The following is a 26,944-nucleotide window of genomic DNA, read 5'->3' as shown; positions in this document are numbered from 1 at the left end:
AGTGCTTTGAAAATTGTCAATGCTAATATAATGTGAGCCATTACTATGTAGATTTGAAGTTCATAGGAGGAAGGAATCCCTCCAAACTAGGAGTGGAAGAGAAGACTTCCTAGACAAGATAATATCTATGCTTACTGTTAAAGAGTGGGTAACATTGATGTCAGCACAGGGAAGTGGGAGAGCATTTCTGTTACAAAAGGTCACATAATCAAAATGACTGTATAGAGAATAATAGTGATGGTTATGATGATCAATATGAGCAAGCCAAGTGGAATAATTTCTGTCAGATTTATTAAATCTGGTGAGTTAAAAATATCAAGTGAGAGAGTATAGTTATCTGGGCAAATATTTTTTTCCTTATAACCTCCCATTATTATTCTGTCACTAACGAGAAATAGGGTTTCACTTGAACTTCTTATATTACAGCAAGTTGGCCAATTATTTACGAAGGAAGGTCAGCAGAGTTGTAACGGGTTTGAAGAAACAAAGAAGGAAACGAAAGAGGAAGTCTAAAATGTTACAGAGAGCAGCAAGAGGAGATGAGGAACATGGTGAAGAGTAGCAAGAGACCAAAGGTAATTGACAATAGGATTTAAAGTTGAAGTGCTCAATCTCTGATTCTTGTTAGCTTTATATTTCTACCATCATCTTGGTTTGACTGAAACATTTTTTTAAGCACACAAATGTTTGGATCACAGGAGGGGCAGCTTCTGAACAAATATTTATCACTAGAGATATTGAGATGGTAGGAAAATGGATAAGAAATGTGCCAAATTGTTTTGAGTGCCACATTATATGGTATACACAGGTCAGCTTTTCAGAGGGAGAAAAGAAGTTGAACCTGCCCACTCTGACTCTATGGCTCCCTGATAGACACCCTTGGTAAATAATGAAGGCCACAGTCCTCATATGTGACCACATCACATATCCAGTGGAAGGAGCATGGCCTTAGGAGTCTGACAGAGCTGAGATTGAATCCTGGATCTTACCTGTTAGTCGCAGCTACCTGTTCTTCAAACCTGCATGATGTAGTGTTAGAAGAGGTTGAGAGAGGGATCCCAGAATCATATACTAGGGACTACTTTGTACAAGTTACACTTGTACAGGCTTATAGACCCCTAGCCTTGACTTGGGTCTCCTCCTCCCAAAATAACTGTGAAGGACCAAGTAAGAATAAAATGGTTGGTGAGAAACAAAGCTGTATCTCAGGGACTGGGAGTAAGGAGACCCAGGTCATTAACTAGTAGTGTTTCCATAGGCAGTGGAATTAACCTTTCAGTTCCTTGATACCATCATCTTAGATTTTTTGTGTAACTTAAACAATATAATGTATGTGAAAATGTTTTGAAAATTGCAAAGCACTACCCAAAATTAAGGTGTTAAGTTACAGAGAGGCAAAGGAATGGAATAACAGACCACTGAATTCTGTGTCAGGAGACTCTGGCTTTAGTCCCAGTTCTGCCATTATTTACAGTGTATGCTTGAGCAAGTCGTTTAACTTTCCTGGGCTTCATTTCACCAATCTTCAGAATGAGAAGGTTGATTTGATGAATAGGAAAAGCAATTTATCTCAGAAGAAAAAAAAGAAAATCTTTATATAAGGTATCATATATGTATATTTGATACATATTTACTTAAGCTAACACATAAATATATATTACTATAATAATGCCTTGCATTATTATTCATATGAATATATTTCCTTGTATCAGTTTGATGCAATACATGTGTGCATATGTACACATGTACACACACATATATACATATATAACATTATAACTATATATGTTATACATATATAACACTATAACCAACAAAACTTGGTTTCTGTGGACCATTCACTGAGACATGGAAGTTAACTTTGTTATTCAGAAATTATCTCTCTAATGATATTTGCTCTAATCTATTTTATATGTATGCCTCACAGAACAGAAGATGATGTACTGGCAAACTGAAAATACATAAGTTAATCATAACATTCACTATAAAGAATTTGATAATTTTGTTGCAGGGACTTCCTTTTATGACAAAGTGTGATGTGTGAATACTAGTCTTTTCAAGTTGTTTAACCCCACTTTACTTTTCTCCCATAGCATTATTTTCCCCTTGAGACAACACAAACCATTCAGAGCAGAGGGGACTGTCTCAGCCATCCAAACCTCATGGAGCATTTTGGAAAGTTAAAAATTGGTTCTTATTTTTGTCATGTTTACTTTCAAACGTGAAATAAAATTGAGTTCTGTTTTCGTGCATCAAACCAGAATCTGAATTCTTTTTATTAAAAACGGTTCCTACAGAATCTTTAAAAACATGCCTAAAACACTGGTGGCATTTCAGATCCTAAAAAGTTACATGATTTTTCCAACTTGGGTTATTGTATCAAGGTATACTTCTGTTGGTACTAAATAAGACATATGTTCCATATTGTTATTCACCTGTCAGCAAGCAGAGAGAAAAACCCCAATGATCATATGTTGCAGTGTATGGGACTTCATTTATTTTGAGGAAAAGAGGTGAAGATAATTTGTAGGGTTTTTTATTTTATAATTTATAGTGTTACTTTTCCCACTATAAAAGTAAAATACAATTATTATAGGAAATTTGGTAAAGAAGAAAATATAGGATAAAGGAAAAAAATCATAATTTCACTAGTGCTAAATACTGTTATCTTGTGTTTTCTTTTTAAATAATTGCGTTCTGTGATATATATGAATTTATTATGCTTATTTTTTAAAATCATGTCCTATGATTCACTTTTTTCTTTGGAAATATGTGAGACTCAAGTTTACCTGGGCTTGTTACTCATTCATTTGGCAAACATTCATTGAGTTCCTGTTATGTGCCATGCACTCTGTGTGCTTGGAGATAGAGTCATGAGCAAGACAGACTTGGTCCTGCCTTGATGGAGCTCACAGTACAGCTGGAGAGGAAGCCAGGTAAAGAAGTAATGGCAGGGCTATGATAAAAAGAGTATCAAGTCTATGGGAGCACTTCACAGGGGCACATTGCCCAGACTAGTAGTCGCTTGGAGAATGAGAAGAACTGAAAGGGGAGGACACTCAAGTTTCTCAGGATTCAGTTATGATATGAATAGATTGCAATTTTGAGGGAAGAAGTCTTGGTTTTTGGTGATCAGAAAAGAAAAAGCTCTTATTACAAAAATTTTGGATAGATCCAGAGCTTGCAGATATAATGAGAATAAAAGAGTTCTTGTCAAATGGAGGTTCATAAAGGCACCACGCCTGGGAAATGTACACATCTCCATATTTGCTCTGTTGTAGGAGGTGTCATTTGAGCCAACAAAGCACAAAGCCCCACAATTGAAAATGCTTGCTGAAGGTAAGATCCACAACGTGTGCATTGCAAGATTTATCAAGACAGCAGTATGATTATCTTCTGAAGAAGCTGTTGAGATGTTTGATAGACACCAGACAGAAGGAGATCTGTTGCAGATACCCTTTTTAATCAAGAGTCCAAATTTTTCAGTGCAACTGAAATGCACATTTAGTGCAACTCGCTTGGATGCAAATGAAAATAATGTGGTCATTTATTCATTTATTCAACAATATGTGCTAGGTACTGTAGTGCTGGGGAGACAGAAGTAAAAAAAAAAAAACAAAAATATCTGCCCTTATAGAGTTTACATTCTAGTGAAGTATCCAGAAAAGAAACAAAATCAATCAGTAAAATACATAGTATGTTAGATAACGTGTGCTAAGGAGGAAAAAATTAAAGCAGAAAAAAGTACTAGGGAGTGTGAGGGAAGTTTGTAGTTTTACATAAGGTGGCCAGAGTAGGCCTTACTGAGAATATGATATTTGAGTGAGAATCTCAGGAAGTAAGGGAGCAAGCTGTACAGATATCAGTAGGGTATGTATGTATGTATATTTTATATATATATGTGTGTATATACACACACACACATATATATATGAATATATCATATATGCACAAATAAATGTATTATAAGAAATTGGCTCATGTGGTTATGTAGGTGGACAAGTCCCAAGATCTGAGTCAGCAAGCTGGAGATCCAAGAGAGCTGGGTTTAGTTCTAGGCTGAGTTCAAAGGCCTGAGAACCAAGAGAGCCAATGGTACAGTTTCCATTCAAAAGCTGGCGGGCTTGAGACTCAGGAAGAGCCAGTGTCTCAGTTTGAAGGTATTCTGGCAGGGGGAATTCTTTCTTACTCAAAGGAGGGTCACCCTTTTTGTTCTACTCAGGGCTTCAACTGATTGGATGAGGCCCACTCATGTGAGGAAGCACAATCTGCTTTACTTAGTCTACCAATTTAAGTGTTAATCATATCCCAAAACACCTTCACTGACACACCCAGAATAATGTTTGACCAAATTCTGGTCACCCCATGGCCCAGTCAAGTTGACACATAAAATTAACCATCATAGGCTAAAGTGCCTAGGACAGTGTCTGATGTTCAATAAATAAAATATCTGTGTGTATAATTGAATTAGAAACAAAAATGACTTGTGGAGTTCTTCGCTTTTGCTATGATGAACAGGCATTTCCAAGGCAAACTGAAATCATAGAAAGGAGTCATGTATACCAAATGATCACGAGTTCAGTAAATAAGTGTTTGCTTTGAAAGTTATTTCCCAAGAATCTGATATTGCTGCTCTAAATTTTAAGAGCTGTATTCAGCAGAAACGAAATGAAAAAGAGCAGCAAAAAAGTTTGTTGTGTAGAAATAAGTAATAAAATAGCTACATAAGAAAACAATTACTTTAGAACAAGCTTGTCCAACCTGCAGCTCATGGGCTGCATGTGGCCCAGGACGGCTTTGAATGCTACCCAACACAAATTTGTAAACTTTCTTAAAACGTTACAAGAGTTATTTTGCAATTTTTTTTTTGGCTCATCAGCTATCTTTGTGTTAGTGTATTTTATGTGTGGTCCAATTCTTCCAGTATGGCCCAGGGAAGCCAAAAGATTGGACACTCCTGCTTTAGAACTAAGATTGAAATTTTACTGAAAACATTTGTGATCTATAAAGAAGATAAGTATAGTCTGAAGTAATACTTTGAAAGCAATAGAGAAGAATTATCTGCAACTATTCTTTAACAGATTAGAAGTTAGGTTTCAGGGTACACAGACAAAGATTATCACTAAGTGGTCAAAGAGTGTGAGCTTAGAGTGATAGTTGAACAATTAGTGCTGCAGAAAAAATGCTGGACCAGAGATGAAAATTGAGGCAATCAAAGGTTGTTGTTATTAAAGATTAAATGCCAAAGGGACTCACAAGAGTGGGAAGGAAATAAGGTTGTTCAGAATGCTGTCTCCAACACCAGTGCCTAATGCAGTACCAAATCATGTCTGACATGGATGTTCAAGCCCTGCAAGTCATAGATGGGTAGATAATAAGTGTGTAACTAATGTACAAACATTAATGGTCACAGAGTCATTTCCCTCAAGCCATGACCATATCTATTCCAAATGAAAAGACACTAGCTAAATGAGAAGTGTCTCTGATGAAGAGCCTGAACTTGACTAGGGTGACTGCTTTAAAGCCAGAGGTGCTAGACAATCTCCTTACTTCCACAGACACAGGGACTTTAAACCAAGGATCACCAAGTGGTCAAAAACAAAGATCTTTCACCTCAGCCCTAGGACAACCAGACTTCGGTAGAGAATCTGGATACATGTAAAGTTCAGTCACTTGGAACATGTGGACAAGCGCTCTCTTGGCTATTAGCATCAGCATTGTGGACAATGGAAGCTCTATAAAATAAGTGGCTCCTTAGTGTAATAAAGGAATATTTTATTCATTATGACATTTAGGAATGCTTTTTGTCTATTTATGGTCTAAATGATACACAAATTTCCCTTGGGGGAGTGGTTAGGAGAACTGATACTACTACTATGGGATTGCCAGCCTGAATTTAGAGCCCCAGCCCAAGCTGTAATATGTGGGCACTCCAGGTTAGCTGCTGCCTGCCCCACATCTCAGGCAGGGGACTTGCCAAGAGAATTTACCTGTAGATGAGTTATAACTTCAAGGGTGCCAAACTCAAATGGAAAGGTATTCAGGACTAGCAGGACTGGCTGTTTGACGTGTGGAACCTAGAGCAAAATGAAAATATGGGGCTGTATTTTAAGATAGCAACAGCAGAGCATTAAACCAAGCATGGGACCCTTCTAAGAACTAGATGCTATGTGATTGCATAAGTTGCATACTCAGGAAGCCAGCCTTAAGAAATAGGTTAGCTCATAGGATTGATGCAATGCCTAACAAGGGATATCAAGGTGTATCGTGAATAATAAACTCTACTTAAATATTTCATTGGCTTCAATTTTGCAGGAGTGCATATATAAAGCAGAATGCACTGTTTATAGTACTATCAGAACACTATACTTAGCAATTCATTCATTCGTTCATTCATCATTCAAGAAATACTTACAGAGCCCTTATTTTTTGTCAGTCACTGTTCTATGTACCAGGGATAAAGCAGTGGGCAAAATGGACAAACATTCCTGCTCTCATGAGCTCTACATTTTGCTTATGTGCTTGCTGCCTAATTGAGGCTCATTTTAATTTGATGCATTATAATCTCTTGCATAGCCAAGCCTGGCTATTTGCATCATGAGGACAGAACCACAAAGTCACTGCCCACTTACTGGCAGGATACACAGTAGGTGAAGGCCGAATAAATAGGCAGAAATGACTCTTTGAAATTTAAAAGTTGAGGATAGTGTTATAAATGCATTGAAACTATGACTTGACAGGTAAGGGGAAGTATGAGGGGTAGAGCTCTAATGGGTAGGTCTATTGCTTGGTAGTCAGGATTCCTAAATCCTTCTACTCATAGCTTGTACACACTACTTGAGTGATGTTGGCCCAAATGATAAGAAAAAAAAAATAGTTGCCTGTCTTCTCCTAAAGTTCTCTGAAAATAATCAAGACAGTATATGTTGGGTTGTTATGAGATACTGTTAGTTCATAACATTCTCTGTAATTACGTTAATCATTCAACACAATTTAACAGCCTCCTACTCTATGTTAGACACTGTGTTAAATACTGGGAGGGGGTAAAAATAACCACAGTCCTTTTTAAGAAGCTTGCAATCTAATGAGGCAGACATTCGTCAACAGTGCCTTAGACTTAGAAACAGATCACTGCTATGGGAACAGAGAGGAGAGGTGCCTAACATTCTTTGTAGTGGGTAGAGCAGGGAAACATTTTCCAAAGTTCTAAGGAATTTTGAGCATACAAGAAAGAGAGATGACATCGGAAAGGCAAAGAATGTCTGAATGTGCTGTAAGAGCAAAGGAAGGCAATTGACAAAATTTTTAAAGGCCTGTGTTTCCTCTTGCAAAGTTCCTTTAAAGCAGCAAACCGAGTCATATTGAACAGAAATTGTCATATTTGGCAAATCAAGTTATTATATATAGCTCCCTCTCCCACATTCCCCTCTGCCAATGCCAAAAGAGTGATAGGGAAGTTAATGGAACTTGGTGTCAAACAGCAACGAAAAGTCTAGAAGTCCAATAATTTAAGGTTTTTCAAAGATCTTTGGGCAGGGCCAGTAAATGAAGGGAAATGTACAACATAGGGCCTATGTATGGTGGAGTGGTTAGAGTAAAGGTTTCTCTTTGCAATCTTTACTTTCCCCTACTTGTTCTTAGGGTTAGACCCCAATTTTTTCAGGTGAATTTTACTGAAATTTCAGAACAAATAATCTCAATCTTATTTATGTTGTTCTACAGAGTAGAAGAACAGAAAAAGCTGCTCATCATGTTTATGAAACTAATATGCTGTAGATATCACAACCAGCCAAAGGTAGTGCAAGAAAAAAGTGATAGAGGCCAATTTAACTTACAGACATAGGTATAAAAATCTTACAAGTCTGTCTTTCTATCTATCTACCTGTCTATAATCTCACAATGTACTAAGTAGACTTTATTCTAGGAGTTCAAGGATGTTTCACTGCTGGAATGTGCAGGAGTATAATTACATTAAAGAAAGGAGAAAAATTACGTGATTTTCTGAAAAGGTATAGAAGACAGCAATGGATAGATATCAATGACGATTTCAGATTTAAAGAACTCAGTACACTAGAAATGGAAGGGAACTCCCCTGACCTTATAAAAGTAAGCCAAAATAAAAATATTTAATGGAGAAAATTTAGAAGCATTCCCTTTAAGGTCAAGAGCAAGGCAGTGAGGCTTGTTCTCAAAGCTACTATTTAACATAATACTGGAAGATCTAGCCAAAGAAATTATATAAGAGAAAGAAATGACTTCTAAATTCCAAATCAGACAACCACTCATCTGCATACAATTTCTATCATTTACATAATGGAAATCCAAGATAATCAACAAATAATTGGGACTAATAAGAGAATTAAAAGTGCTAGACCCAACCCCTAGAGCCTATATGTGGCCTGAAACACATACAAGTCCATTGTGTATCTGCTTCCCCTTATTGCATTGGGCAAAGATGGCCAATTACCCGGCTTACCTAGGATGGAAGATCTTTTCTGAATGTGGAACATTTCATGTGAAACCTGAGATAGTCATCCTAGTTCTGGCTCTGATTTCTTTCTTTCCTTATGACCCCTGGAAATTCACTTTCCTTTCAAGCTAGGCTATGCATTAAAGTTGGATGGTTTAGGTATTATATTTTATCCAGCATTCCTAGATGTTTTTAAGCATAAAGTATATATTCATATCAGCTCAATCTGCTCATTTGCCAGAATTCTCCTTATTTAGCCTTTAAGAATAATGAAATGTTTAATGGCATGGGAAAATGCTCATACGTAGAGTGAAAAAAGCAGATTACAAAAACTCTATATATGGTGGGATTTCAATTTTGTTGGAAAAATGTATCACATATTCATGTCCTTGAATTTTTTGTGATAGCTAGCTAAACTTCTGCAGGTATAATTGACTTCAATGTCTTTGTGGGGGAGAAGTTATTGTGGATAGGTAGGAAAAGAAATCTTACAGGAAGAGTAGCTGGAAAAAGGGAAGGATGGTGGGGTACAGGAAGAAAAATGATGCAGATTGGAAAGGTAACGCAGTGGAAATGTTTCTGTTGTAATGAGAGGGTTTGCATTTTAAATACTTATGACCCATAGCTCTTTTGCACATTGGAGATAGAAAGTTATCGAATGTTATTCCTCAGAGCCGTAGATCTAGATTTCATTGTCTTATTGAGCATGTAACTAGGTCATTGGAGGAGGCATTTTAAACAATCGCTTACTAAGGGATTTTTTTTTTTTAAATCTATGCTTCAAAAATGACAAGAATAGAATAAGTTAATTAAAATATATTTGAATATTAAATATTCCTAGAAAGGCCCAGATTTTTTTACGGCAGTAAAGCAGACTGGTAGTTGTGAGCTTTGGCTGAAAACAGAAGTTTGATAAGTTGTCAGAGATTTCTTTGCCATGAAAATGATACAGCTGTTCTCGGAGTTTTTAGGTATAGGTCACAACAGGAAAATCCCATCTTCAGCAGCACATTCCTTAAATAGCTGAAAATAGATTAAGTAGAGAGGAGGAGGATGGATGTAACTGTAATTGGTTAGCACTAGGGAGATCCTTGTGGTGATGGAATACAGTAGATCCTCGCATAACATTGTTTCATTCAACAATGTTTCCTCATGACATCCATGAGGAAAAAATTGATTTTCTGCCAGGACCACTGTCTGTGTGGAGTTTCCATGTTCCTCCCATATCTGCATGGGTTTTCTCTAAATACTCCAGTTTCCTCCTACATTCAAAAGCTGTGCACGTTAGGCTCATTGGCCTGTCTACGTTGTCTGAGTGAGTGTGGAGGTGTGCGTGAGTGTACCCCATGATGGAATGCTGTCCTGGCCAGGGTAGGTTATTGCCTTGCACCCTGAGCTGCAGAGATAGGCTCTGGTCCTCCAGAACCCCAAACTGGAATAAGTAGGATGGAAAATGAATGAATGAATGAATAAGTACAAATTATGGTAAAATAAAAATTTGTAAAGCCTACAGTAATCTTACACATACATGACAATACATGAAACGGTAAGAAAGTGATCAGTGAGCCTGCCATATTTGTTATTGCTTGTTTCTGAACTGAGTGGTGGGAGGAGGTGCTCCTAACAATGTTCACTTTGCAGACATTTATTTCTTTATTTAATCCATTATCACTATGACCACTGTGATCCACTGATTCACCAAAAATTTGGTAAATAATTATCTTGTTTTCATTAATCTTTTTAAAATGTAGGGATAGCTTGCATTCATTTCAATGTTTAATATTAGAAGTGTTTGAGGCCTTTATTTAAAAGTTTGGTGATGTTTTTGTGACCAGAAATATACCATAGAAACTTGACTCTTGTTTATATCAGTTAGCCTATGGTCAAATTGGCTTCATTATATGTAATTTCACTTAAAGTCACAGTTTCCAATAACTATCAACAACATTAAGTGAGGACTTACTGTATTTCTGCATTTGGATTTCAGTGATGGTTATAATAAATCTACATATGTGATCAAATGGAATAGAACTATATACACACATTGTTCCAATGCCAATTTCCAAGTTTTGATATTGTACTGTAGTTATGTAAGATGTAACTATTGGGGGAAATTGGGTGAAGAATACACCAGATCACTCTTTTTCATTTTTGCAACTTCTCCTTAATCTATCGTTATTTCTGTTAACCTAAATAACAGAAAGAAACAAAGATGTTTATTTGGAAATAGAGTATTGTACTGGGAATACTCATGTCATATTTAGGGAAGTAAAGGAAGACAAAGCTTTTTCAGGGAAAAAATGGGGCGAATTATATATTCATTTGAAATAATTATCTTTGGCTACAAAGATCAATAACAAGGGTGATACCAGTCCGAGGTTGGACAGGCAGTCGTTGGGCAGATAGTCTTGCAGAAGTACTTTTATGTATTGGGTTGTGATGGCCCTTGTGTAAGGTTGTGTTTTTTGTAGTATTTTGAATGTTATTTTGTTATTGGTCATACAAGCATGAGAACCCTCTCTTCATGGACTTTTCTGACTCTATTTGTTAGGGTGTTCCTAACATTAGTAACTGCATTTTGATTTTGACAACTTTTGCATTACAAAATAAAAAGGTTTTTAAAATGTAGAAACAACAATAAAATAAGCCAAATAGCTAGAATCTCCCAGGAAAAGCCAACATGACCCTCTTATGTCCTGCCTACTCTGTCTTTGTTGGGAACCAAAGCTGGGAGAAGACACTTGGGCTGACTGATGCCTGTGTCTCTTGCCAAATAATGTGATAGATAAGGGAAAGCTAAATATAGCTTTGCTTACTTTCACTTATATAGGCCACAGTGTCTTGCTGACTTTAGAGAAATTCCCTTCCAAAACATTATTCTACAACTGGTTTATTTGGACAGTCCAGTCAAATGACCAGTTGATTCACTGAAGGGGAAAAAAAAAATCACCTAACAAGTTGAATTATCACTCAGAATATCAACTCCTTCACCCAGTACAGACAGTTATGGGATGTATGTTCATGATAAAACAGCTCCAAGAACAGCTTTTAGGTAATTTAACTTGGGGTTTTTAAAAGTAGAGAATCATACTTGGAATAAGCATTACAAATAATTAGCACTTTGGAAATATGATAATTTAACTGTAAAAACTAAGCTGAAATGTCACAAGAACATTTAGAGCTGGAAAAGACCAGAACTGTTCCTGTGTTAGTTTGCTAAGGATAATGGCCTGCAACTCCATCCATGTTCCTGCAAAGGACATGATCTCATTCAGTTTTATGGTTGCATAGTATTCCGTGGTGTATATTCACCACATTTTCTAATACCTCATGTTCTCCCTTGTAAGTGAGAGATAAATAATGAGAACCAATGAGCACCAAGAGGGGGAACAACAGACACTGGGGCCTACTTGATGGAGAAGTGTAACAGGAGGTAGTGGAGCAGGAAAAGTAACTATTGGGTACTATGCTTAGTACCTGGGTGATGAAATAATCTGTATACCAAACACCTATGACATGACAAACCTGCACATGTACCCTTGAACCTTAAATAAAAGTTAAACAATAAAAAAGACCAGAACTCATCTACTCAAATCACTTCATTTTATATGTAGCAGAAGTTTATATCTGAGTGAAAACTAAATTTCAGACATATCTGGGCATCCATTTCCTCAGATTCATTATAGGGACTGGGGCCTTGGAGGACTTTGTTTTACTTTCTGGCCCTTGAGGGAAGAATCTTGGTGATGAATGGGTGAGTAGAATACCTATTCCTTTGGCTCCATAGACTAGGCCTGAGTCCTATGGAAAGAAGAGCATTCTTTCCATTTCTCCTCAGAACACAGCATGTGTTAAATGCAGTGAGGACTGAATGGAAGCTGCAGATTGGGAGCACAAGAAGGCAGTGTTTCAAAAACAGTAGCAATGGCAATGACTTTTCTGGAAGCAAAGAGAAAATTTGTCTATTTATTTAATAAATGTTTGTTGAGGACTTACTATATTCCGGGCACTGTTCTGGGTGCTTGTGATACAGCAGTGCTCTCAGGAAGCTTACATTCTAGTGATGGGAGTAGGGAGAGTACGACAGAGGAAGAAACAACAGGTATAATAAATAAATAAATTATATAATGCGCTTGAATGTTTTAAGTATTACAGAAAAATAGTAAAAATGCAGAAGGAGAGGGGTTCAGAGTGGCACTGAGGAGAGGTAGAGGCTGTACTGCTGAATAGTCAGAATAGACTTCATTAAGCAGAGAAGATTTGAAGGACATAAAGGAGTTAACAGAGCTGACATCTAAGGGAGGTGCATTCCAGCAGAGGAGACAGCCAGAGCAAAAGCCCCAAGGTGGGCATGTGCCTGCAGGTTTGTGGAATGGCAAAGAGGCCTCTGTGACTGATTGAGAGAGGCAAGGGAAAGAGTATTGGGTAAGTAGTTAGAAAGGTGATTGCACCAGATGACATATAGGGCCTTGCAGGCCATGGCGAGGACTTGGGCTTTGACTCTGCAGGAGATGGGAGCCAGTTTGGGGTTTTGAGCAGAGGAGGGGTAGGGCCTGGCTTGTGTTTGAATGCAATCACTCTGGCTGCTGTGCTGGGAATAGACTGTAGGATGGCAAGAAGATAAGCAGAATACCAGTGATGAGCCTGTTGCAGCAATGTAGGGGCTCACACCAGAGTGTTAGCAGATAAGAGCTGGTGTTAAGAAGGTCAGATTTGGCCAGATGTGGTGGCTCACACCTGTAATCCTAACACTTTGAGAAGTCAAAGTATGTGGATTGCCTGAGCTCAGGAGTTTGAGACTAGCCTGGGCAACATGGTGAAACGTCCTCTTTACAAAAAAATACAAAAATTAGCCAGGCGTGGTGATGCATGTCTGTAGTCCCAGCTACTTGGGAGGCTGAGGTGGGAGGATTGCTTGAGCCTGGGAGGTCAAGGCTACAGTGAGCCATGATCATGCCACTGCACTCCAGCCTGGGTGACCCAGTGAGACCCTGTCTCAAAACCAAAGCCAACCAAACAAAAAAAGGTCAGATAGAAGGTCAGATTTTGGGGAATGAGTTGAAGGAAGTGTGTATAGGATGTGTATAGGATCTCCTGAAGATTGGATGTGAGGTGTATGAGAAAGGAAGTAATCCAGAAAGCATGAGAAGGATGGAGTTGTTATCAATACTGATATGGGGCAGACCATAGTAGAAGCTGGTTTGAGGACCCAGGAATTGGCCATGTTGAATTGGAGATGAGTATTAGACACTGAAGTGCAGATGTTGAATAGTTGCTGGATATATGAGTCAGGAATTTAGAGCTAGAGATATAAATTTGGGGATCGTCAGCAGAAAGCTGATATTTAAAGCTATGTAGTAGAGCAAATGAGATAGTTACAGAAGAGGACCAAGGATGAATCCCAAAATTGATGTAGGGAAAGAGAGGAAAGTCAGTAAATGAGACTGAGAGTGTTGAATGAGGTAGGAGGGAAACACAAAGTGTAGGGTGTTTTTGAAGTCAAGGGAAGAAAGGGGAAGGGTGTAATACAAGCTCAAATGCCCCTGATAAGTCAGGTGAGAGATAAGACTTGAAGGTAGATTTATCAATATAGAGGTTATTGTAGGAGTGAAAGCCTGATTGTAGTGATTTTAAAAAGACTAGAGGATGCCTGGGTATAATAGTTCGCAGTTGTAATCCCAGTGCTTTGGGAGGTGAAGGCAGGAGGGTTGCTTGAGGCCAGGAGTTTTAAGACCAGCCTGAGCAACATAGTGAGACCTCATCTCTACAAAAATTAAAAAAAAAAAAAATAGCCATATATGGTGGGATGTGCCTGTAGTCCTGGCTGTTTGAGAAGTTGATCATGACACTGCACTCTAACCTGGGCTAAAGAGCGAGATTCTGTCTCAAAAGAAAAAAAAAAAAAAAAGAAAGAAAAAAAGACTAGAGGAATTGGAGACAGCAAAGATAGGAACTCTTTTGAGAATTTTTGCCTCACACAGGAATGAACAAATCAAACAATAATTGGTGGGAGGAGTGAGGTCAAGGGAAATGTGCTTTTTTTAAGGTAATGTATTTCATAATTTAAAAAGGAGATTATTTCCACCTTCGAAGTTTATCAACAAATGCCCAATTGATGCAGATTGTGTTGAATTAAGATGTGATGTGTCAAATGTAAAAAGAGGGTGTAGAGCAGTGATTTTCAAAGCAAGATCCCCATAACAGCAAGAGCAGTATCATCTGGGAGTACGTGAGAAATGTAAATTCTAGGAGGCCACATCCCAAACCTACCGAGTCAGAAACTCTGTGGTTCAACAAGCCCTTCAGGTGATTCTGATGTACATTAAATTTTGAGAGCTCCTGGTGTAGAACACTGTTATCAGGTGAGTTTACTTCCAAATCATTAACATGAATGAATGAAGAATTTTTATTTTTTCTTTAAGAGCAGAAGGTATTTTTATTTTTTTCTGTCCTTGCCCAACCACGTATTGTTCAGGTGTCTCCATTCTAAGGAAAATCCCCCCTGCATTCCCCCACTCAGAAATAACGGCATATTTATATGTTGGTGGAAATGATCCAGTAGAGAGTAAAACATTAGTGATATAGGAGAGAGAGTGTAAAAATGTTGGAGTCATGTACTTCAATAGGTAAGAGAGGAAGGATCAAATACATAAGTGACATTAGATAGAAGCAAGTAGAGCTTCACTTACGGTGATAAGCAAGATGGCAGAGAGCATAGGCACAAAGGTGGTGGCAATAGGAGTCTGTGGAGTTTCTTATTGCTTCAATTTTCTCAGTTAAGTAGGCATCAAAGTCATTAGCTGAGAGTGAGGATGGAGAAGTTTGACAAGCTTGGCAACACATTCTATGGGCAATACTCTATGAAAATAGTCACTCAAACATTGCTAGTGTGAAATTATAGTGACTCCTTTGGAGAGAGATTTTGCAATATTTTTATCTTTTGACACAGCAATCTCACTTCTGGTATTTTAACCAGAGGATCCCCCTCCACAAAGAAACAACATATGTACCGAGGTTATTTATTGCAGCATTGTGTGTAATGGAAAACAATATTAGAAATAACCTATATGATCATTTATAGAGGACTGGCTAATGATGTATCATTTGGTTGTTTGAGTTTTGCTTCTTTTTTTGATGTAGGTGCTTATTGCTATAAATTCTCCTCTTAGTACAGCTATCACTGTATACCATAGGTTTTGGTATGTTGTTGTATTTCCATTTTCATTTGTTCCAAGATGTTTTTTAATTTCCATTTTAATCTCTTCATTGACCCACTGGCCATTCAGGTTCATACTGCTTAATTTCCATGTGTTTATGTAGTTTCCAAAATTCCTCTTATTATTGATCTCTAGTTTTATACCATTGTAGAGACAATGCTTGATATTATCTCAATATTTTTAATTTTTAACACTTGTTTTGTGGCTACTATATGGTCTATCTTTGAGGATGATCCATGTTCTGAGAATAATGTGTATTCTGCAGCCATATGATGAAATGTTCTATTCTGTAAATATCTGTTAGGTTTATTGTTCTATAGTGGAGATTAAGTCTGATGTTTCTTTGTTGATTTTCTGTCTGGAAAGTCTGTCCAGTGCTGACAGTTGGGTGTTAAATTACACAGCTATTTTTGTATTGGGGTCTATTTCTCTAGCTCTAATAATATTTGCTTTATATATCTGTGTGTTCCAGTGTTGGATGCTTATCTATTTAAAATTATTACATCCTCTTGATGAATTCACTCCTTTATCATTATATAGTGATCTAATTTGTCTCTTCTTATAGTTTCTCTCTTGAACTCTATTTTGTCTGATATAAGTACAGTGACTCCTACTCTTTTTTGGTATCCATTAACATAGAATATCTTTTTCCATCACTTTATTTTCAGTCTATCTGTGTCTTTATAGGTGAAGCATGTTACATTTAGGCAACCGATCACTGGGTCTTGCTTTTTAATCCCTTCAGCCATTCTATGTCTTTTGATTGGAGAGTTTAGTCCATATACATCCAGTGTCATTATTGGTAAGTAATGACATTCTCCTGCCATTTTCTTGTTTTCTGATTGTTTTATAGTCTTTTTTTCTTTCTTTCCTTCCTTCCTCTCTTCCTTTTAGTGAAGGTGATTTTCTCTGGGGTATGTGTTAATTTCTTGATTTTTAATTTTGTGTATCTGTTGTATGTTTTAAGATTTGAGGTTACCATGAGGCTTGCAAATAATATAGCCCATATTTTAAAATAACAACACTTATTACATAAATACAAAAAATCAACTAGCGAGAAGAAGACTAATAAAATCTCCACACTTTAACTTAATTGTCCCAGTTTTTACTTTTTGTTGTTTCTGTTTCTATCTTACTATACTGCCTAAGTCTTGAAAAGTTGTTTTAGTTATTAGTTTTGATTAGATCATCTTTTGGTGTTTCTACTCAAACTATGAGTAATTTATACACCATAATTTCAATGTTATACTTGTCTGTTTTTCTGTGCACTATTACCAGTGAGGTGTTTTTTTTTTTTTTTGTTTTTGTTTTTTTTTTTTTTTGAGACGGAGTTTTGCTCTTGTTGCCCAGGCTGGAGTGCAGTGGTGCGATTTTGGTTCACTGCAACCTCTGCCTCCCAAGTTCAAGCGATTCTCCTGCCTCACTCTCCCAAGTGGCTGGGATTACAGGCATGTGCCACCATGCCCGGCTAATTTTGTATTTTTAGTAGTGACGGGGTTTCGCCATGTTGGCCAGGATGGTTTCGAACCCCTGACCTCAGGTGATCCACCCACCTTGGCCTCCTAAAGTGCTGGGATTACAGGCGTGAGCCCAGATGTTTTCTTACAGTTCATTAGCATCCTGTTCTTTCAGATTGAAGAACTCCCCCTAGCATTTCTTGTAGGACAGGTCTTGTGTTGAAATCCCTCAGCTTTTGTTTGACTGGGAAAGTCTTTATTTCTCCTTCGTGTTTGAAGGATATTTTGTCTGGAAATGCTAATCCAGGATAAAAGTTTTTGTTTTTGTTTTTTTCCTCAGCACTTTAAGTATCTCATGCCACTCTTTCCTGGCCTGTAAGCTTTCTACCGAGAAGTCTGCTCCCAGACATATCGGAGCTTCATTGTATGTTATTTGTTTCTTTTCTCTTGTTACTTTTAGCATTCTTTCTTTATCCTTGACCTTTGGGAGTTTGACTAATAAATGTCTTGAGGTAGTCTTATTTGTGTTCAATGTGCTTGATGTTCTATAGACTTGTTTTTGTACTTGAATATTGGTATCTTTCTCTAGGTTTGGGACATTCTCTGTTTTTATCTCTTTGAATAAACTTTCTACTCCTATTTCTCTCTCTACCTTCTATTTAAGGTCACTATCTCTTAGATTTGCCCTTTGAGGCTAGTTTGTAGATCTTGTAAGCATGCTTCATTCTTTTCTCTTTTTTTTTCTTCATTTCGTCTCCTCTGAGTGCAGATTTTCAAATAGCCTGTCTTCAGGCTCACTATTTCTTTCTTCTGCTTTATCAATTCTGCTGTTAGGAGACTTTGATGCATTCTTCAGTATGTTACTTGCCTTGTTCGCCTCCAGAATTTCTGCTGCTTCTTTTTTTTTTTTTTTTTTTTTTTTTTTTTTTTTTTTTTTTGAGACAGGGTCTCACTCTGTCAGCCAGGCTGTACTGCAGTGGTGCGATCTTGGCTCACTGCAACTTCTGCCTCCTGGGTTCAAGCAATTCTTGTGCCTCAGCCTCCTGAGTAGCTGGAATTACAACATGTGCCACTGCACCCAGCTAATTTTTATATTTTTAGTAGAGACAGGATTTTGCCATGTTGGCCAGACTGGCCTTGAACTCCTGGCCTCAAAGTGATCTGCCTGCTTCGGCCTTCCAAAGCACTAGGATTACAGGCATGAGCCACTGCACCAGGCCTGCTTGATTCTTTTTAAATTTCAATATCTTTGTTAAATGTATCTGATAGGAGTCTGAATTCCTTCTCTGTGTTATCTTGTATTTCCTTGAGCTTCCTCAAAACAGTATTTTGAATTCTGTCTTAAAGGTCACATATCTCTGTTTCTTTGGGATTAGTCACTGGTGCCTTATTGGTGAAATTATGGTTTTTTGGATGGTGTTGATGCTTGTGGATGTTTATCAGTATGTGGGCTTCAAAGAGTTAGGTATTTATTATAGTTTTCACAGTCTGGGCTTGTTTGTATCCTTCCTGGAATCTTTCCAGGTATTTGAAGGAACTTGAGTGTTGTGATCTAAGTCTTTGGTTACTGTTACCATATCTGCTTTGAGGGTTCCCAAAGCCCAGTAATGCTGTGACTCTTTAAGACTTGTAAAGTTACCGCCTTTGTGGTCTTGGGTAAGACCTGGGAGAGTCCAGGGAGAAACTCTTGTCTTCTTCCCTTACATTCCCTGAAACAGAGTCTTTCTCTTTCTCTCTCTCTCTCTCTCTCTCTCTTTCTCTGATGCGCTGCCAGGAACTGGGGGAAGGGTGATACAAGTACCCCTGTGACCACCATGACTAAGACTATACTGAGTCAGACCTGAAGCCAGTACAGCACTGGGTCTTACACAAGGCCTGCAGTGACCACTGCCTGACTACTGCGTATATTCACTTAAGGCCCAAGGACTCTACAATCAGCAGTTGGTAGAGCCTGCCAGGTTTGTGTCCTTCCCTTAAGGATGGAGAATTCTCTCCGGCTCTGGGTAGGTCCAGCGATGCTGTCTGGTAGCCAGGGCCTGGAGTTGGAAACCTTAGAATTCTACCTTGTGCTCTATTTTATTATGGCTGAGCTGGTACCCGTGCCATGAGACAAAATCCTTCTCACTCTACCCTCACCTTTCCTCAAGCAGAAGAGACTCCCCATGGCCACCACTGTTTAGGCCCATGGTAAGTGCTGCCTGGCTACCACAGATGTTCAACTAAAGACCAAGGATTCTTCTGTCAGCTTGCAGTGAATGCTGCCAGTCTTGAGTCTCTTCAGCATTGTAGATTCTCCTTTGTCCCAGGGCGGGTCCAGGAATGCCATCTACGGTCTAAGGCCTGGAAACAGGGATCCTAAGGGCCTATTTGGTGCTCTACCCCACTGTGGCCAAGCTGGTACCCAAGCTGAAAAAGTCCCCTTTATTCTTCCCTCTCCTTTCCTAAAGCAGAAGGAATCTCTCCCCATAGCCACCATAGCTGGGAGTATGTTGGGTCACACCTGAAGCCAGCACAACTCTGAGTCTCACCCAAGGCCTACAGTGAGTGCTGACTGGCTACCACTGCTGATTATTCTGGTCTCAAGGACTCTTTAGTCAACAGGCGATGCCTTCTGCCAGGACTGAGTTTTCCTTTTAAGGCAACAGTTTCCCTTCTGGCCCAAGGTGTGTTTAGAAATGTCGTCTGGGAGCTAGAGCCTCAGGACTCTTCTTCGGTTCCCTATTCTACTATGGCTAAGCTGGTATACAAGTTGCAAGACAACATCCTCTTTACTTTCTGCTCTTCTCTCCTCAAGAGAAGGAGTCTCTCCAAGAGCTGCAAGTTATGCTGCCTGGTGTTGAGGGAGAGGGTGATGCAAGCACTCCCTTGGCCACCCCAGCTTGTGTCTCACTATGTTGTATGCCCCCTAGTCCACTGGCTTCCAACCTGGAAGAGCACCAGGACTTGCCCGGGAATTGCGGTCCTTGTGGCCTCGACTGCCTTTCAAGTTTATTTAAGATCCTATAGCCCTTTAGCATACAGTGGTGGGGCTTGCTGGAACTTAGGTTCCAACCACTGGGCTAGATAATTTGCCTTTGTCTAAGGTTGGTCTAAATGCTCCCTCTATGGGCACCAACTGAATTCTGCCCCATGTTGCTTTCCACTCTGACAGGGCAGCACTGAATTCCAATGCATAGTCCCACAACCATTGTGCTCTCCCTCCAACAAGTGCATGCATTCTCTCTCCATGTGCCATGTGACCACTGCCGGGGAAGCGGGAGGGGTTGTGTAGGCGACTGGGGACTGTCTTTCCTGCCCTCTTCAGTGCCTCTTTCTTTAATATGATGTTATAATAAAACCAGGTACTGTGATTGCTTTCTTAATTTTTGGTTCTTATGACGGTGTATTTTTGTGTAGATAGTTGTTCAATTTTGTATTCCTGCGTGGGGAACAATTGTGGGAGGCTTCTATTCAGCCATCTTGCTCTACTTCCCGCTCCAACTGAGGTTTCATATAAATTTGAGTATCAGCTTATTAATTTTCACAACAAACTTGTGACTTTTTAGGGGGAGGGATTTTATTGACTCCATAAATCAAGTTGGGAGGAAATGATATATTAACAAAATCAAGACTCCAGCCTATGAACATGTATATTCATGTTCATAAGTATATTCCTGTATTTAAATCAGTTTTTAAAAAATTTCTCAGAAAAATCTTATGGTTTTTAGTGTAAAGACCTTACACATCTTTTTAAAGATTTATTTCTAGGTATCTGATTATTTTTGGAAGATATTGTAGTTTTAAACATTTGTACTTACTCTCCTGATCTAGATAAATGAAATTGATTTTTATATTTTCAACTCCTTCCAACCTCCTTAAAACAGCTATTAATTCAAAACTTTTGTAGATACTTCTGGATTTTTTCACTTCTAATCCTTATACCTCTCCTTCCTTTCTTTCTTGACTTATTATGCTGATTAGGATCTCTAGTGTGACATCAAATAGAAGTATTGCTAACAGACATCTTATCTTGTTCCTGATCTCAGGGGAAATTTTTAAAATAATTTAACAATAATTATGATGTTTGCTGTAGGATTTTTGTAGCTACTATTTATTCAGATTGAGGAAGTTCCCTTGTCGTCTAAGTTTGCTAAGAGGCTTTCTTTTTTTTTTTTTTATTAATCACAATTGAAAGTAGAATTTCATTAAATGTCTTTTCTGCATCTAGTGAGGTGATCATATGATTTTCTACCCTTTTTTCCTGTTAATATAGTAAATTATAAGTTAAATGAATTAATTTTCCATAAGCTTCATGTGGTTGTGTTATATTAGCATTGTTAAATATCACTAAGTTAGATTTACACACACACACATATTATTAATGTGATTTTTATTTCTTGAAATGTCTTTTACAAGTTTTCATTTTGCTGGCTTCATAAAACAAGATGGGAAGTGTTCCATGTTTTCTCTCTCTTTTTTTTTTTTTTTTGGAAGTATTTGCGTAAGATTAATATTATTTACTCTTCAAGTGTTTGAAACACTTAGTGAAGCCATTTAGGCCTGGAGTTTTACTTTGTGGGGAGGTTTTTAATAACAGTGATTTTTTCTTTCATAGATCTAGGACTATTTATTTTTGTGTCAATTTTGTTGAGTTCTGTTTCTTAAAGAATTTGTCCACTTTCTCTAAGGCTGCTTGTACCCTAACTCCCTTGCTCTTCTTTTCTTAGGTCCCCCAACTACACTTATATTAGTCTTTCCCACTATTATATATATATATGTATATCTTACAACCTTTTCAGGAATGTCAATGCTTTTTACTTCTACACTTCATTCTAGATACTATCTAGTGCACTAATTCCATTTTCAACCTTGCCCAATCTGCTGTTAAATCCATCTGTTGAGCTCTTAATCTTAGCTATTTTATTTTCTGTTTCAGACTTCCATTTGGCTTTTTATTGTAGATTCCAATTCTTTGGTGACATTCTGTCTTTTGCCATATGTTTCCTTGAACCTATTCATCACAATTATTTTAAAGTCTTTGTCTGATAACTCCAATATTACCTGTTTCTGCTTCTAGCCTCTCTCTTTTTCTCTTGCTCCTGTTTATTTGTATGTCAGTAAATTTTTACTGAATAGATCAAGAATGTGAAGGACTAGAACCTCCTCCTCTCTGCCTATTTCTGACCCGAGAGATGAGGCCTGAACTGAGATTGAAGAGAAGATTTGAATTCAGAATGAGATTGAAGTTTTGATTTAAACCGAAAAGCTTTAATACCTGAAAAGAAGATTGTTTTAAAAAATGAAAGTGCTTATGTTTCTCTTATTGTTTTGTCAGAGTTTGAAAGAATACAACTCTTTGTCATATAAAAAATGTTTTTGACTGAATGCCCAACATTGTGTATGAAACATATAGAGACTCCAGATCATGGTATCTTCCTCCAGAGGATATTGCCCTTTCCTCTGTGAGGCAGCAGAGGATTAGATAAATGTAATTCAACTTGGGGCTTTGCTTACTGAAAGCTAATTTGCAGTCGTTTTATGTCCCAGTTTATTTCTGGTTTACACCCACTTCTAGGGTGTAGCTCTTTAGGAGTTCCAACTAAGAATCAGGGTTGTTTGTTGGAGCTCCTCCTACTTATAAGGTCATGAACTCCAATTTTTCACCCTGGAACATTGTGAGCCTGCTTGCTTGCTATGCTTTGTTGATGCTTTCTGCTTGGCTTCTTACCCTAATTTTCTGCACTGTTTAAACTGTAAATGCCTCTAGAAGAACATTGGTTCCAAGCGCTAGGTTCTTTTCTCTGTCCCTTCTATCTCTCTGGGAGCTTGGTCTCTCAACATCTAGCTGCCTTGTCCACTGCACAATTTAATCTCCCCAGCCCCAAGAGGTGACCTAAAACTGCTCTGCTAAATTCTTTATCTCATCCTCCATGCCAAAAACATCCAGGAAGAAAATAAGTTTCCATGAAGTAAGCTCACCTTAATGAGCTCCTTTCTGGATCTAGTTTCTTAGTAGCCTTCTTATTTCTTCTCAAAAGATGTTTATAAAAACCTGCCTTTTCTAGTTTTTCTTGTTAAAATATTCATCTCTGCTACAAGCTACTCAATCATAGAAGACATCTGAACTCATGATTAAAATGCATGCATGCATGCATGTGTGTGTGAGTGTGTGTGTATGTATCTCTGTTTATCTCTGTTCATTGATTGACTGGATATAGGAGTAATGACCCTGTAGTAGCATACATACCTAACACCAAGATATTTGTTTCTGTGCATCATTTCCTACTTAAACTAATCAGGTTTCTTTGGAGAAACTACTGATTTCAGTGAAAGTACAAGCACAGTGTGAGCCTAGATATAGATACCTTGCTATACCAGTGATATGGTTTGGCTATGTCCCCACCCAAATCTCATCTTGAATTGTAGCTCCCATAATCCCCACATGTTGTAGGAGGGACCCAGTGGGAGGTAATTGAATCATAGAGAAGGGTTTTTTTCCCTGCTGTTCTCATGATAGTGAAAAGACTCACAAGATCTGATGGTTGTATAAAGGGCAGTTCCCCTGCACATGATCTCTTGCCTGCTGCCATGTAAGACATACCTTTGCTCCTCCTTTGCCTTCCACCACGATTGTGAGGCCACACTAGCCATGTGGCACTTAAACCTCTTTTTTCTTTATAAATTACCCAGTCTCAGTTATTTCTTCATATCAGTATGAAAATGGATTAATACAACCAGAAAGTAAGAAAGTGATCAGAGAATGATGGGAATATTTCATAAGGACACAAGAAGCAACTTGAAGGGACACCCACTGGCTAAGTCTGGGATAATTTAAACACACAAATGAATGATGGTAATAGTTTATAGTACATTGAGTTAAGAAAAAAAAATTCACAAATTCATGCTAATATTCAAAGTAAAATAAAAGGAGTGGAGAAAAAAGAATTCCCAGTGTGTTTTTTTAAACAGAAGAATGCCAGCTACTAAATGTAAAAGGAATAAAAATAATTAGAAAAGCAATATTTTTTTAACACCCAAAGTAATAATTGGCTCGGGTAAGGATCATCAGAGGATGCTAATATGACTGGGCAAAATGTTGAAAATAAGTCTCAAAATATCACTCTACAGACTACTTTTAAAGAGAAAAAAACATGCTTTCTCAATGGAAAAGTCTGGTGGTCACTACTTTAACCAAGTGACAAGCTTGTCAGTGCCAATAGTGGTTTTACTTGATGATGTGCCTTCAGTATGATCAAGAGGAAGGTACACAACGTAATTTATGTGATGTTCTTGCTGGAAATGTTTGATCTAAATATCGTAGCGAGGAAAGAGGCAATTCTAGAATGTGAGGCATGATGCAGGACATCCTACCTGGACTCTTTAAAGAGACACTCAAATGCTCTGAGTGAGTCTTGAGTGGATCTTGGATTGGAAAAACAGAAGCCATAAAGGATATTTTGGTGGATGATCGAAGGAATTTTAGTAAAGACCGGATGCTGGATGATATTGAATTCATGGCGACTTTTTTAGGTGTGTTGATGTTGTGGTTAAATAGAGGAATCAGTTTATTCTTGGAAAATACATCCTGAAATATTTTGCAGTGAAGTGTCGTGATGAAAGCAACCTACTTTTGTATGATTTGAAAAAAAGGATGTGTGGGTATGGGTGTGTATTTAGATAAATGGAGTGGGTGGATCCAGATGTTAACAGTTAGCAAACATAGGTGAGAGGTATGCAGGTCTTGAAAATTAGAAGAAAAAAATTCTTGTAGCTTTTTATTTTTTCAACAAAAATCCACAAGATGGCAGTAGAGGAACACTCTCAGAATGGGTTTCTTGGGGGCCTCTTGTAAGGTGATATTTTCTGATTTGAAAAGCAGGATGCGAGATCCAACAAAGGATTGTTTTTGCTTTGTGAATACATTTACATGTAATGTTATACAAAGGTATGAAGACAAAATGCCGTTTGACTGTATCATTCTATGAATTGCTTTCATCGAAATAAATACCATTTTGTTAAATCTGGTCCATACACTCCTGAAATGTGTCCAAAATGTTATCTGTGTGAGCGTTTTTCTGTTATGATGAGAATAGCTAAAGTTTCTGCTAAGTCTCAAATGGGTCAATTATTGCTCCCCAAACTTAAAAGCTTGAGGGTTTCAAGAAAGTGCACTAGATCAATGCCTTAACCACGTCAGAGCTGGTAGTAGTTTAAGCCATCTCTCTTTAATATGTGCTTTGAAAGTGAGTTTAGTGAAGTGCTCTGGCAGTGCTTGTTTGTTAAATGGATTGATGTAGGAACTAGTAGATGTGGATGGATATGAGTCAGAAGACCTGGGTGTGAATGTAGCACTTATGCCATCCTCTTCCCGAACATCCTTCCCCAAACACACACACCAAGATAAAATTGTAGCCAGCAAGATGTTTGTGGTCACATAAAACAATTCCCCACCAAACAAAATCAGTTGTTTGCCTGTGTTTCATTTTTTACTTCCCAAAGAGAAACAGCTTATTGGTTAATGGAGATGCCTGCAATATAAAATTTTCTCGTTATAAACATTTGTGACGAGTTCATATTTTTAGGGCAACATGAGCCAAGCTTGTAATTACAGGAAGCTTCTAGTCTACTGTGAGTGTCACCTTGCCTCTTGTTCCCACCTCCAACCCCTGCCACCCCAGGAGTTCTTGGTTTGGATCAGGACTAGGTTTCTATAAATTGCAACGTGAGCAGCTAGGTGATCACAGTAACAGCCAAGCCATGTAATGCTCTTCTTCTGATTCACTGGGCAGATAGTTGTCTTAGAAACTTACGTGTTGACTTGATTGTAAAATAAAATCCCTGTTGAGCAACTTGATCTGGCTATTTGAGTGGTATGGATTTTTTTAAAAAGTGTAAACTAAGGGAAAATAAAATGCTCATTTAAAATGTGTTGGCAGCGTGTAGTTGGCTTAAAGTGTCATTTACTGAGTTGTTACCATTTTTGCTCTCTCAATTTTATTAGTATTAAAAATTCATTATTGAGGGACCGTGAGCTACATGCAGTTAGTAATGTGACTGAAAGTGAGAGACTAAATAGTAAGATGGTCATGTATCTAGAAATAAACTTTTAACTTCTCTTTACCGCATTCCCCATGGAAATACCATGTTGTGCCATGTTGTTCCTTAAAAGATCTTATGTTCAGTAGAGAACTGGTGAAATAAATAATGACACATTCATATATTGAGATTGTATATAATTGTTGAAAATAATGACATAGATTCATATATATTGACATGGAAAGATATCCAAGCTGAACTGTAGGAGAAACAGATCTAGTTGCAGACCTATACGTAAAGCAGAATACTATTTTGGAGTATACATTTGCTATTGCATGTTCAGAAAATAAGATATGGGAGATCATATAAAAATTTGCTTAAAGCAATTTATTTATGTTGTGGGGAAAGGAGTAGTATTGTAGTACAAGGGAACTTATGTTTTCTGTTTTATGTGTTTTTCTGTTGTCTGGATTTGTTAAAATGAGAATGTAGTCAGAATAAATAAGGATATAAAGGGAGTGTATGTTGGCACTATCCTTTGAGACCTTCATGTGCCAAATGTAATTGTGCAATATAATCAGTTCTGTCATTCCTCTTGAATAGACAACAGTCAAAGAGAGCCAGTTAGTTAACTTATAAGTTATATCCCTTCCACATTCAAAGCTGTTTACAATATTAATAGACTGAAATGAAACAATAAAAAACAAATGTATAAACTAAAAAAGACAAATTATTTAGAAGGAATGAGATAACTCTTTAGAAGGAATGAGATAACAGGACCTGGA

General features: G+C 37.8%; 1 protein-coding gene across 1 annotated transcript in view; it reads left to right on the top strand.

Annotated features, from left to right (window-relative positions):
• The window catches only part of LOC105485068 (FMR1 neighbor), a 47,045-nt gene extending 44,794 nt beyond the window's left edge, over positions 1-2,251 (top strand). Inside the window, exons 5-6 of the mRNA XM_011747259.2 lie at positions 427-575; positions 2,094-2,251. Coding sequence (XP_011745561.2) covers positions 427-562 — 136 coding nt within the window. The 3' untranslated portion in view covers positions 563-575; positions 2,094-2,251. The remainder of the gene's footprint in view (positions 1-426; positions 576-2,093) is intronic.
• The last annotated feature ends 24,693 nt before the right edge of the window (positions 2,252-26,944 follow it).

This window comes from Macaca nemestrina, chromosome X (genome assembly GCF_043159975.1).
Source record: "Macaca nemestrina isolate mMacNem1 chromosome X, mMacNem.hap1, whole genome shotgun sequence".
Taxonomy (NCBI): domain Eukaryota; kingdom Metazoa; phylum Chordata; class Mammalia; order Primates; family Cercopithecidae; genus Macaca; species Macaca nemestrina.
This window is presented reverse-complemented; position numbering and strand designations above follow the sequence as displayed.